The 14,293-nt window shown below is 48.3% G+C and overlaps 1 protein-coding gene across 1 annotated transcript in view; it reads left to right on the forward strand.

Moving 5' to 3' along the window:
- The window catches only part of SHCBP1L (SHC binding and spindle associated 1 like), a 386,593-nt gene that overhangs the window by 311,770 nt on the left and 60,530 nt on the right, over positions 1-14,293 (forward strand). The window contains 1 exon segment of the mRNA XM_030208001.1: positions 1,389-1,511. Within this exon segment, the coding sequence (XP_030063861.1) occupies positions 1,389-1,511 (123 nt within the window).

The raw sequence follows: 14,293 nt of genomic DNA on the forward strand, positions 1-14,293 counted from the left end.
AATAGGAGGGGAGTGGCTGTAGGGAAACGCACCATATCCAATTGGCTAGCAGATTGCATTTCCTTCACTTACTCCCAGGCGGGGCTGGCTCTTGAGGGTCATGTCACGGCTCATAATGTTAGAGCCATGGCTGCGTCGGTAGCCCACTTGAAGTCAGCCTCCATTGAAGAAATTTGCAAAGCTGCGACGTGGTCATCTGTCCACACATTCACATCTCATTACTGCCTGCAGCAGGATACCCGACGCGACAGTCGGTTCGGGCAGTCAGTTCTTCAGAACCTGTTTGGGCTTTAGGATCCAACTCCACCCCCCGAGGGCCCTGTTTGTTCTGTTCCAGGCTGCACTCTCAGTTAGTTGGTAAATTTTTTAGGTCAATCTCAGTTATGTCCTCGCCGTTGCGAGGCCCAATTGACCATGGTTGTTGTTTTGAGTGAGCCTGGGGGCTAGGGATACCCCATCAGTGAGAACAAGCAGCCTGCTTGTCCTCGGAGAAAGCGAATACTACATACCTGTAGAAGGTATTCTCCGAGGACAGCAGACTGATTGTTCTCACAAACCCGCCCGCCTCCCCGTTGGAGTTGTGTCTTCCCTTGAAGTGTATTGTCTTGCTACATACTGGACTGGCCGGCTCGAGCCGGTTTCGGGCGGGAAGACGGCCGCGCATGCGCGGTGCGCGCGGGCGCGCGAGGACTAGCAAAGGACTTTGCTAGAGAAGTTTCCGATTGGAGGGGCTGCCGTGGACGTCACCCATCAGTGAGAACAATCAGCCTGCTCTCCTCGGAGAATACCTTCTACAGGTATGTAGCATTCGCTTTACATGATCTTAAATACAGTCGATAATAGGCTGAAGGTAGATGAGGATTTAGATGGAAAGGTGTTAGGTAAGGTCGAGTGAGAAGTGTTTTTTGAGGCACTTGGGTGGTATAAGGAGTGATTTGTTTCGTTAAGGATGTCTTTTGTAGGCCTTGTTGAAGAGATGTGTCTTCAAAGATTTGCGAAAGCTGGTTAAGTTGTCCATGGTTTTTAGGGCCATGGGTAGTGCGTTCCATATCTGTGTGCTCTTGTACGCAAAGGTAGTCGCGTATGCCTGTGCCTGTTTGTATTTAATTCCTTTACAGCTGGGGAAGTTCAAATGGAGGAATTTGCGGGCTGATCTTTTGGCGTTTCTGGGCGGTAGGTCCACTAAGTTTAACATGTAGAGTGGGGCATCTGCATGAATGATTTTGTGTACGGTCGTGCAGATCTTGAATCTAATCTGCCCTTGACATAATTAATCCCAAGATTGCTAAGTGCTCTGCATACATTGAAGTCAAGAGAGAAATGTTAATAACTTGTCGTTAGTGTTTACATATTGGAATATTTGATGACCTTTTCTCATGTTTTACCAGGGGGCTGGTATTGAGCTGTATCCAGGAAGTGCAGCAATTCTGGATGGAAACGAAATTCACCATTGTAATAACTTCAAAAGCAGCGATATTTTAAAGAGCACTCTGGGTGGAATTAATCTGAAGGTAATGCAGTAGAAATTTCACATTCGTATTTAAACATTTTAACCATAATAACTTGATCTGTGCACTTCAAATAGTTTTCACAAACTTGTAGACAGTGGAGGGGTAACCTAATGGTTACTACAGTAGGCTTAGAACCACAGAAACCCAATTTAAAACCCACTGCAACTCCTTGTGATCTTAGGCAAGCCACTTAACCCTTCATTTCCTCAGATATAAACTTAGATTGTAAGCCCCCTGCGGACAGGAAAATGACTGTTCTTCCTGAACATAACTTAAGTCGGGCTACAATTGGAAAAGGTGTGAGCTAAATCCAAAATACCTTCCCTGTTTGATTTTTTGTACGCTTTTCAAATTCTAGTGCAACATGTTATATAAAACAGCTTTTATATATATACTAGTAAAAAAGGCCCGTTTCTGACACAAATGAAACGGGCGCTAGCAAGGTTTTCCTCGGAGTGTGTGTGTTTGGGAGAGTGTATGTGAGAGTGAGTGTTTGAGAGTCAGAGTGAAAGTGTGAGTCCAATCCATGCTCCTCTGTCACCTGGCCCCTCCATTCATCCCTATCCAGCAATTCCGCTGTCTCCCTGAGGCCAGCCCTGCAATCCATATGCATCCATGGCCATCTGTCCCTTCCATTCATCCCTATCCAGCAATTCCCCTCTCCATGAGTCCTGCCCTTCCAATCCATGCTCCTTTGTCACCTGGCCCCTCCATTTTTCCCTATCCAGCATTTCCCCTCTCTGCCTGAGGCCTGCCCTGCAATCCATATCCATCCATGGCCATCTGTCCCCTCCATTCATCCCTATCCAGCAATTCCCCTCTCCCTGAGTCCTGCCCTTCCAATCCATGCTCCTCTTTCACCTGGCCCCTCCATTCATCCCTATCCAGCAATTCCCCTCTCTGCCTGAGGCCTGCCCTGCAATCCATATGCATCCATGCTCATCTGTGCCCTCCATTCATCCCTATCCAGCAATTCCCCTCTCCCTGAGTCCTGCCCTTCCAATCCATGCCCATCCATGCTCATCTGTCACCTGGCCCCTCCATTTTTCCCTATCCAGCATTTCCCCTCTCTGCCTGAGGCCTCCCCTGCAATCCATATCCATCCATGCCCATCTGTCCCCTCTATTCATCCCTATCCAGCAATTTACCTCTCTCCCTGAGTCCTGCCCTCCCAATCCATGCCCATCCATGCTCCTCTGTCCCCTGCCCCCTCCATTCATCCCTTTCCAGCAATTGCCCTCTCTCCCTGAGCCCTGCCCTCCCAATCCATGCCCATCCATGCTCCTCTGTCCCCTGCCGCCTCCATTCATCCTTTTCCAGCAAGTCCCCTGTCTCCCTTCCATGACCCCCCCTTGCATCCATGCTCCTCTCTCTCCCATGTCCCAGCCTGGGCCGCCCTCTTCTTCCCCCCCCCCCCCCCCCCCCCCCTTCGCATCCATGGTGTCGTTTCTCCCCTGCCCTCCCGCTCCCATTGTTTTTCTTTTGTGGCCACCCTCTTCGCTCCCCCCAACATGGTTTTTATTTTTTTTTCTTGTTTTTAAATGTACCTCCGTGGTTCCGGCAGCGAAGCGTCAGGGAAGGAGGCGGTGCTCCCGACGTCTAGGTTTCCCTTCGCTGTGTTCCGCCTTCTTTTGACGTCATCCTTGACGTCAGAAGAAGGCGGAACACAGGGAAGGCTAGACGTTGAGAGCGCCGCCTCCTTCCCTGACGCTTCGCTGCCGAGCGTTGCGATTGGATGAGTGTCATTGCTCCGCCCTCGACGTCATCACGTTTGACGCGTGGGCGGGGCAGACACAATGCGATCTCACCCCCTTCACTTTTGGCTAACAGAGGCTTCATTCTAATGTTGGAGGTGCGTTTTATATAGAGAGATATGTATATATATATATACACACACACACACACACACATATATATATATATATATATATATATACATACACACACACACATATATACAGTGCAATCCGCTTAAGTGCAAGGGTCTGGGACCAAAGAAATGCATACAGTTAACTGTGCACTTAACCGTTGTGACCCAAAGAAGTTTGACATCTGATAAACATATGTACAGTACTGTTTATTATTATACGTACAGTATACAGTCTCCGTTAACTGACGTTAGGCTTACTTGAAGTAATCAGTTATAGTCCTCTGTACACTATTGGGTCTGTGAGTTCCGTAGACTACGTCTGCCAGATGGTAAAAGCTGTCATAGCACTGACATCCAGTGGCCTCCAGATAGGCACGTATGGTGTTGAGACTGTCCAGTGCTCTTGCAAAAGTGACAGGAGGAGGTTGTTGAATTTCGTCAGCATGTGCCTCGCTGCTAATTTCATCATCTGTTTCATCATCAGCCGTTGTTGCCTGCGTGTAGGCGCATATCTCGACATCAGTGCTGTTATCAGCTGTTTGTAGATCGTAATCAACAGCTACATAGCGATGAAACTCCTCTTCAGTAACACCGGCTGGGATGTCAATAAACTGTTCATCTGATGCGTTTGCAACAGCTGCATCTGTTTCGTCCCTCTCCACATCCTTAACAAAGCTTGCCCACTTGAGCAGTTCACAATGGTTGCCTGTGTAACATGATTCCAGGCTTCCTTCTGCATATGTAGGGAATCCAACAGTGATAGATTATGAGCCAGTTCAACAGCACATTTATCCTTGCAAGTCTGGTCATCCATAACGCTCATCAGACGACATAGCACAAGAGCCCGATAATGTTGTTTGAAATTGGCTATTATGCCCTGATCCATAGGTTAGATCAGAGAGGTAGTGTTTGGTGGCAGGAAGACCACCGTGACTTTAGACAGCTTGACATCATCCCTGTATGCAGCACAATTATAACAAAGCAACAAAATCTGACGCTTTTGTGCCCGCATTCTAGTGTCTAACTTCTTTAGCCACTGCTTCCAAATTTCCCCAGTCAGCCATGAATTTGCATTAGCCTCGTATGACACAGGAAGTCACTTAACTTTCTTGAAGCAACAGGGCTGTTTGCTCTTTCCAATGACAAGGGGTTCCAACTTCTCACTCCCATCCATATTGCAGCAAAGGAGGATTGTCAGTCGGTCCTTCAACGTTTTACCTCCAGTAGTTTCGGCGTGTTTGAATGCAAGTGTTCCATCAGGAATCGCTCGCCAGTAGAGACCGTTTTCGTCAGCATTGAAAATTCACCTCCTCAGCTTTTCCTGCCCGTTTTCGTTTCCGTTGTGGATTTATATTGTTTTGCCAGTCTTCCAGAAGCTGGTCTTTCTGCTTCATGACACATGAAATTTGACTGGGATTGACACCATATTCTTTAGCAATAGATGCTTGACTTTGTTTGTTTTCTAATTTTTTAAGAACTTCTATTCGTTCAGCCAGTGTTAGTCTTACAGTTGTGCGATGACGACAACCCCAGTGGACACTCTAACATTCTTTCGCTTATTCTGCCTGTAGCAGTTAAAGGGGTGGTAAATTTGAAATCTCGTTGGTTGTCATGCGCCAACAGACTTCCATATTCCGTGCGCGCGCTTATGTGGAGTCTTTCCTGCAGAGGAGCGGTCTTAAACCATGCATTTAAGCGAATCTTGCACTTATTAGTGGTGTGCTAAACCGAAGTTTGTCCCCATAGAAATTGATGGCGCCAAAAACGGGACCGAAGTACGGCATGCAGTTAAACAGAGCATGCGCTTATCCGACGTGCACTTAAATGGAGTGCACTGTGTGTGTGTGTGTGTGTGTGTATCTATCTATCTATCTATCTATCTATCTATCTATATCTATATATATATATATATATATATATATCTATCTATCTATATCTATATATATATATATATATATATATATATATAAAAGCCTGGGCCCCCCATTGGGCTCAGTCCTCCTCAACTGCAGCACCCATCGAATAGCTGGCAAGGGTGCTCAAGCATTGCCAGCCAAAGAGACCCATTGCCCCTCATGCTGCCTCAGAGCATGGAAGTGCTTTTCACGACCCCTGCACAGGCTCAGTTTGCGCATGAACTGAGCAAGTGCGGAAGGGCTGGCATCCACGGCCGGAAAGCATTCCACCGACTTCCTCACTCCTGAGCCAGCATGGTGGTGGGGGGAGTTCAGGCAGTGGATCTCTTTGACTGGTGGGGCTTGGGCACCTCCTTCAGCAAAGGTATTTATTTATTTATTGCATTTGTACCCCACATTTTCCCACCTATTTGCAGGCTCAGTGTGGCTTACTTAGTACCGTCAAAGGCGTTTGCCCAGTCGGTGGATAACAAATACAAAGTTGTATAGTGATCGTATGAGGTATAAGTGGAGGGTCAGAATGGATGAAGATTACGTGATGTCCTGTTTGATCATAATCATGCTGTGTTGGTAGGTGAAGAGGGTTAAGTGGGGTCGTTGGGGTAGGCCTTTTTGAAGAGGTAGGTTTTTAGTGATTTCCTAAAGTTCAAGTGGTCATGGAGTGGGAGCCCATTCCATAGTTGTGCACTTATGTAGCAGAAGCCGGCTGCGTAAGTTGTTTTGAATTTCAGTCCTTTGCAATTTGGGTAGTGTAGGTGCAGTGGAGAGGTGGGAGAACAGAAAGGAAATGAATGCCCCCCCCCCCCCCCCCCCCCCCCCCCCCAAAAAAAAAATGAAATGCTGACTACACCCATGGTATCAACCCATGAGGTAAGAAAAAGAAAATGGGGCCTTTTTACTAAAGTTTAGTTAACGGACATTAATGTGCAGTAAGTGCCACGTGGTCCATAGGTATAGGACACGTAGATTTTAGTGAGCGCTAATATCTATTAGTGTGCACTAGTAAAAGGGCCCCCAAAACAGTAAAGCCAGAGAAAACAACAGATATTTTTGCACCAGAATACAAGGAGATGCTATCGCCCTGTGAGCAACCTGGTATGGCCAATTATTATCTAAACAGTATTATAGGCTTTCTCAAAACACTGCATTTTGAGCTCTGCTTTGACTTTTGGATATGAGCTTTCAATTCTCAAATTATAGGGAAGTATGTTCCATAAAGAAAGAACTAGATATGAAAAGGCAGTACACCACATAATCTCTAGGTGGACTTTGGAGAGCGGAGGAGCAGATAACAGATCTGCTGGGAAGAACATGGAGCATGGAAAGGAGTGTAAGGAATATGCATAATGGCCAGACATTTTAGAGTTCTGGTGTGAAAAGCATAATGGGTCAACAGTAAACGCTTAAATTTATATCTGTATGTAATCATAAGTCAATGCTTGTTGATTCAGAGGAGTAGCATGATTATGCCTTCACATACCAGATAGTAATTTACAGCATCATTTTAGAAAACTCATGAATGTCGGCATGTAGCTATTTTAGGCAAAATGTCTACAGCCTGTGATGTATTTTAGAAACACAGGACTAAACTAGAAGCCTAATGTAAAATTGACGTATCTCTGCCGCTGACAAAGGCCTCCTAATGGTATTCGAAAACGTATAGTACATCAACAACCTATACTGTCTTGACTGAATTCCTTCAAAAAGGTGGTAAATAAATCCTAAGAAATAAATAAACAATGATGTCTCAAAATGTAATGGAAAACAATTGTACCCAAGTGTGCCCATGAAGCTGAAAATGGCCCAGAAGAGCTCACATAATAATTCCCCGCCCCCATAGGATGGTACGAAACGTACAGGTGAGTAACTTTGCTTTATCTCACAGAGTATAGTCTTATTCAGAAAGTGCTGTTATTGATACTATCACAGTGTTAGATCATGCTGATACTGGACTTCAGCTGAATCTCTGTAGTGGAGACTATCTCCATTCTTTATGGCAGCTTAACAATTCTTTTTTTTTTTTTACAAGATCCATTTTTCATCAAGAAATATCAATGACTATAAAGGAGTATCTTCAATTTAATGAGCTTTTTTACCTAGCTCTAAGGAGTTACATCTGGGGTTTGAGAGCCCCTTATGTCCAACCATAGAGGTACCATAAGTGGTTATCTTAGGTGGAATTACTGTCTACAGTTGTAAAAAGACTGCCCCTGGAGCAGGAATCGAGCATATTGGCAGCCTGATTAGATTTACAGTTTACAATTTAATCTATGGTTGCTTTTAATAAAATTGAGACTGGAATCAATTGGTACTAGCCTGTGTACACTGCTCTGTATTTTATTGACATCCTGTGTTCAGTTATCTTAGACCTTTTTTTTTTTTTATTACTGCTATTAATCCTTTAAGTCTACCATTAGAGGAGCAACTTTGGAGTATTCAGCTAGAAAAAATAACGGCCAAGATGCCGAACTGAGTCATCTAACTCAACAGGTTAAACTTAAAATTTAGAGGCTTATTTAGTACAAAAATAAGATATTCTCACATGTAGAGGGGCATTTTCGATATGACATTCAAGTGGAGAAGTAAACATTTATCGGAAAACGTTTAAAAACTGTCCATAATGAAAAAAATAAACATTTTCCGATATTTGAAAATACCTCCAAAATAACGTTTTGAAAGAAGACATCCCAAAAATTCCCCTAGACTTTCTAAGATAAATGTTTCCACTAGTTGGAAATGCCCTATTCCAAATGTCCAACAGCAGTACTGGTCCCTGCGTCCCAAAAACATCCACAGCAACGGCAGGACATTCCCTCCACATACAAAACGTGATTATATACCTCTGCACACGGAAGATCGTTCTTCAGTGCCCACAGATGTATCTTGGAGAAGGGAGCCTAAGTACAGCATTGCTGAGAGAGAGCTCCTGGTTCTCCTGTGCCTCAGGTACAGAAGACACATCTTCAAGCACCACCATCATCTGCATGAGGGCATGGAGAGCAGTCAGAGCCACCCTGAGAAGGTGAGTGTGCAGCATTGTCCTCAGGATCACAGCATCGATGATGTGCAAACACCATACATAGGCAGAGCCACATGCACTGTGGTCCCTTTGTTATTGTAGTACATATTCTCCGAGGACAAGCAGGCTGCTTGTTCTCACATATGGGTGACGTCCATGGCAGCCCCAGGTCCGGAAAATCGCGTGGCCATCTTTCCCGGCTGTCGCGGGAGAGTCCCGCTTCAGTCTTCTTTTTTCCGCGGTCAAGAGCGGCTGTTTATGGCAGTTCTGTGCCCCAGAAAAGAAGAGCCTTCGTTTTAGTCGGCTTTTTGCCAGTTTTTTCTTCTTCGTTGTGTTTGTGCACGAGCGGTTTCGTTTTTTCTTGTAAAAAAAAAAAAAGTTTTCCCTTAGTTTCTTAGTTTTTGCCCTCAAGTTTTCTTTCGTCGTCGTGTGCGGCCATTTTGGCCGCCCGTACGGATTTTCTCCCTTTTTTGTGCCCTTCCTTCGGCACCATCGCAAATTTTGATTTCGCCGCCATTATTTTTCCGTCAATGACATCGAGGCTCGCCAGCAGCTTCAAGAAGTGCAACCGGGCAATCTCAGGCACGGACCCTCACACGTGGTGTATCCAGTGCCTTGGGCCCGACCATCGCCCAGACACATGTAAGTTGTGTCTTAGCCTTAAAAAGCGGACACAAGCGTCAAGACAAGTTCAACGGGAAGGCCTGTTTGGAGCTTTGCCTGGTACTTTGACGTCGACATCGACAGCAGTACCAAGGTTGGCGGTGTTGATGTCGGCACCGGAGAGTGCATCGACCTCGGGAGCGCAGGTAATGGCTGTCCAGAGACCATCACATGCTGGCAGCAGTGAACCATCGAGTGGGTCTCCACCTGCCTCGAGGGCTCCTGCGGTACAGGCCCATCGGGAATGATCCCTTTCGGACCCGACCCCGAGGAGGCGTGTGGATTCCACATCCTCCGCGTCGGTACCGAGGGGTACCGGTGACATGCCTCGAGCGAAGGCAAAAAAGCACCGTCATTGGTCCCCTTCTCGTCACGGTACCTAGAGCTCTGGGGCGTCGAGGGAATCGGCACCCGTGAAGTGTCGACGCCGGGAGGAATGCTCACCCTCCATACAAGAGGTGTCAATGCGCCGGTCTCTGGACAGCCCGGTACCGCTTCCTTCTCGGCAGATTCTGGCCTCAACTCCTGTACCGACACCACAGCTTTTCTCGACAGACACTCTTGACGAGCGCCTCCATGCCATTCTTCCAGGGATCCTGGAAAGGCTGCTGCGACTGTCTGTTCCAGTACCGGAGGTGCTTGCACCGACGGTACCATCGATAGATGCGGCGGCTGGCTCCCCGCCTGGGCCTCGGCTGCCCCCCGAGTTAATTCTACATCGATGGAGGGAGCTTCATCGCTACCGGCACGGGACTCCACTTCTCGGCATCGCCAGCGAGGACATAGCTCCTCGACGTCGAGACGGGCTCGGCTTCAGACTTCAGTCAGAGAACTCCTGTCCGATACCAAAGGGGAGGCCTCGTGGGAGGCAGAGGAAGATCCAAGATATTTCTCTTCTGAGGAGTCTTGTGGCCTTCACCAGAGAGAAAGCTCTCTCCCCCAGAGAGTTTGTCTTTCTCGTCCTTTGTCCTGGGAAATGTCTACGGCCATTCCCTTCCCGGTGGTTACTGAGGATGAGCCCAGGGCTGAGATGTTCGAGGTCCTGGACTATCCTTTGCCACCTAAGGAGTCATCCACTGTTTCTTTACATAATGTCCTGAAGCAGACATTGTTAAAGAACTGGATGAAACCACTATCTAACCCCACCATTCCTAAGAAGGTTGAGTCCCAGTATAGGATTCACGGGGACCCGGAGTTAATGAAGGCCCAATTGCCTCATGACTCGGGGGTTGTGGATTCTGCTCTCAAGAGAGCCAAAAGTACGAGACATTTCGCCTCGGCGCCCCCGGGAGGGGAGGCTCGGACTTTGGACTCTTTTGGGAGGAAGGCCTACCAGTCAGCTATGCTCATCTCCAAAATCCAGTCCTACCAGCTCTACATGAGCATTCACTTGCGGAATAATGTAAAGCAACGGGCGGACCTGATCGATAAGCTCCCTTCGGAGCAGGCCAGGCCTTTTCAGGAGGTGGTCAGGTAGCTGAAGGCGTGTCGCAAATTCCTGTCCAGGGGTACTTACGATTCTTTTGATGTGGCGTCCAGAGCCGCTGCTCAGGGTATAGTGGTGCACAGACTCTCATGTCTGCGTGCCTCTGACCTCGACAGTCGAGTCCAGCAGCGGATTGTGGTTGTTCCTTGCCGGGGGGATAATATTTTCGGCAAGAAGGTCGAACAGGTGGTAGAGCAGCTCCACCAGCGGGAAACCGCATTCGACAAACTCTCCCACAAGGGGCGCCTTCAGCATCTACCTCATCAGGTAGACGTTTTTATGGGGGAAGGAGGAATGCTCCTTATGCTTACAATAAGTGTAGGTACAATCCACCTTCCCGCCAGCCTGCTCAGGTTCAACCCCAGCGTGCTCGTTCACGTCAACAGCGTGCGCCTCAACAGGCCCCTGCAGCTCCCCAGCAAAAGCAAGGGGTGGGCTTTTGACTGGCTTCAGGCGAGCATAGCCACAATAAAAGTGTCCGTGCCGGATGATCTACCGGTTGGGGGGGAGGTAAAATTTTTTTACCAAAGGTGGCCTCTTGTAACCTCCGATCGGTGGGTTCTTCAAATAGTCCAGCGAAGATACTCCCTCAATTTGATCTCCAAACCTCCAAATTGCCTACCGGGAGCTCAGTCTTTCAGCTTCCAGCACAGGCAAGTACTTGGCAGAGGAACTCTCCGCTCTTCTCAGCGCCAATGCGGTCGAGCTCGTGCCACTGGGGGAAGAAGGGTTGGGATTCTATTCCAGGTACTTCCTTGTGCAAAAGAAAACAGGGGGGATGCGTCCCATCCTAGACCTAAGGGCCCTGAACAAATATCTGATTTGAGAAAAGTTCAGGATGCTTTCCCATGATTCAGAAAAATGACTGGCTGTACTCCCTGGACTTGAAGGATGCTTATACTCACATCCCGATACTGCCAGCTCACAGGCAGTATCTTCGATTTTGCCTGGGAACACAGCACTTTCGGTATTGTGTGCTGCCCTTTGGGCTCGCCTCTGCGCCCCGAGTGTTCACCAAATGCCTGGCGGTTGTTGCAGCGTCGCTACGCAGGCTGGGAGTGCATGTGTTCGCTTATCTCAACGATTGGCTGGTGAAGAACACATCGGAGGCAGGAGCTCTACAGTCCATGCAGATGACTCTCAAACTCCTGGAGCTACTCGGGTTTGTTATAAATTAAGTCCCATCTCCTTCCAGTTCAACAACTAGAATTCTTAGGAGCTCTGCTGGACTCTCAGACAGCTTGGGCCTATCTTCCCGAGGCGAGGGCGGACAACCTTCTGTCCCTGGTTTCCTGGCCAGAGCATCTCAGCAGATCAGAGCTCGGCAGATGTTGAGACTTCTGGCCTCCACAGTTCATGTGACTCCCATGGCACGCCTGCACATGAGATCTGCTCAGTGGACCCTAGCTTCCCAGTGGTATCAAGCTGCAGGGGATCTAGAAGATACAATCCTGTTGTCCACCGCTTTTCACAACTCCCTGATATGGTGGACAATTCGATCCAATTCGATCCGTAGTCAGCCTCAAAAAGTGCTGACTACGGATGCATCTCTCCTAGGGTGGGGAGCTCATGTGGATGGGCTCCGCAGTCAGGGAGCTTGGTCCCTTCAGGAATCAGGTCTTCAGATCAATCTCCTGGAGTTGGCAGCGATCTGGAACGCTCCAAAGGCTTTCAGAGATCGGCTGTCCAATCAAATTATCCAAATTCAGACAGACAACCAGGTTGCCATGTACTGTGTCAACAAGCAGGGGGGCACCGGATCTCGCCCCCTGTGTCGGGAAGCTGTCCAGATGTGGCTTTGGGCCTGCTGTCACGGCTTGTTTCTCCAGGCCACGTATCTGGCAGGCGTAAACAACAGTCTGGCCGACAGGTTGAGCAGGATAATGCAACCTCACGAGTGGTCTCTCAACAGGGCGGTTGCCCGCAAGATCTTCCGAGCATGGGACACCCCCTCGGTGGATCTTTTTGCCACTCAGATCAATCACAAGGTCCCTCAGTTCTGTTCCAGACTTCAGGCCCACGACAGGCTAGCCTCAGATGCCTTTCTCCTTCATTGGGGGTCAGGCCTTCTGTATGCGTATCCTCCCATACCTCTGGTGGGGAAGACTTTGCTGAAACTCCAGCAAGGCCGCGGAACTATGATTCTGATTGCGCCCTTTTGTCCGCGTCAGATTTGGTTCCCTCTTCTTCTGAAGTTGTCCTCCGAAGAACCGTGGAGATTGGAGTGTTTTCCAGCCCTCATCACTCAGAACAAGGGGGCTCTTCTACATCTCAATCTCCAATCTCTGGCTCTCACGGCCTGGATATTGAGGGCGTAGATTTCGCCTCCTTAGGTCTTTCTGAGGGTGTCTCCCGAGTCTTGCTTGCTTCCAGGAAAGATTCCACGAAGAGGTGTTACTCTTTTAAATGGAGGAGGTTTGCCGTCTGGTGTGATAGCAAGACCCTAGATCCTCGCTCTTGTCCTACACAGACCCTGCTTGAATACCTTCCGCACTTGTCAGAGTCTGGTCTCAAGACCAACTCCGTAAGAGTTCATCTTAGTTCAATTAGTGCTTTCCATTATCGTGTAGAGGGTAAGCCTATCTCTGGACAGCCTTTAGTCATTCGCTTCATGAGAGGTTTGCTTTTGTCAAAGCCCCCTGTCAAACCTCCACCAGTGTCATGGGATCTCAACGTTGTCCTCACCCAGCTGATGAAACCTCCTTTTGAGCCACTGGATTCCAGCCATCTGAAGTACTTGACCTGGAAGGTCATTTTCTTGGTGGCAGTTACTTCAGCTCGTAGAGTCAGTGAGCTTCAAGCCTTGGTAGCCCATGCTCCCTATACTAAATTTCATCATAACAGTGTAGTCCTCCACACTCACCCTAAGTTCTTGCCGAAGGTGGTGTCGTTCCATCTGAACCAGTCAATTGTCTTGCTAACATTCTTTCCCCGTCCTCATACCCACCCTGCTGAACATCAGTTGCATACATTGGACCGCAAGAGAGCATTGGCCTTCTATGTGGAGCGGACAAGCCCCTTCAGACAGTCCGCCCAAATGTTTGTTTCTTTCGACCCCAACAGAAGGGGAGTGGCTGTCGGGAAACGCACCATTTCCAATTGGCTAGCAGATTGCATTTCCTTCACTTACGCCCAAACTGGGCTACTATTGAGGGTCATGACATGGCTCATAGTGTTAGAGCCATGGCAGCGTCAGTGGCCCACTTGAAGTCTGCCACTATTGAAGAGATTTGGAAGGCTGCAACGTGGTCATCAGTCCACACATTCACATCTCATTACTGCCTTCAGCAGGATAGCCGACGCGACAGTCGGTTTGGGCAGTCGGTGCTGCAGAATCTGTTCAGGGTTTAGAATCCAACTCTACCCCCCTAGGCCCATTTTTATTTTGTTCCAGGCTGCACTCTGTTAGATGTTTCTTCTTAGGTCAATTTTTGTTATATCCTCACTGTTGCGAGGCCCAATTGACTCTGTTTGTTGTTTTGAGTGAGCCTGGGGGCTAGGGGTACCCATATGTGAGAACAAGCAGCTTGCTTATCCTCGGAGAAAGCGAAGTTACTTACCTGTAGCAGGTATTCTCCGAGGACAGCAGGCTGATTGTTCTCACCAACCTGCCCGCCTCCCCTTTGGAGTTGTTCCTTTCTTTGGTTTTGCTTCATAAGTTGACTGAAATGGGACTCTCACGCCACAGGCGGGAAGATGGCTGCGCATGTGCGGTGCGCGCACCCGCGCGCTCAAAGGTTTTAGCAGCCTTTGTTGCTAGGAAGATTTTCCGGACCTGGGGCTGCCGTGGACGTCACCCATATGTGAGAACAATTAGCCTGCTGTCCT

Source organism: Microcaecilia unicolor, chromosome 6 (assembly GCF_901765095.1).
Source record: "Microcaecilia unicolor chromosome 6, aMicUni1.1, whole genome shotgun sequence".
NCBI lineage: Eukaryota > Metazoa > Chordata > Amphibia > Gymnophiona > Siphonopidae > Microcaecilia > Microcaecilia unicolor.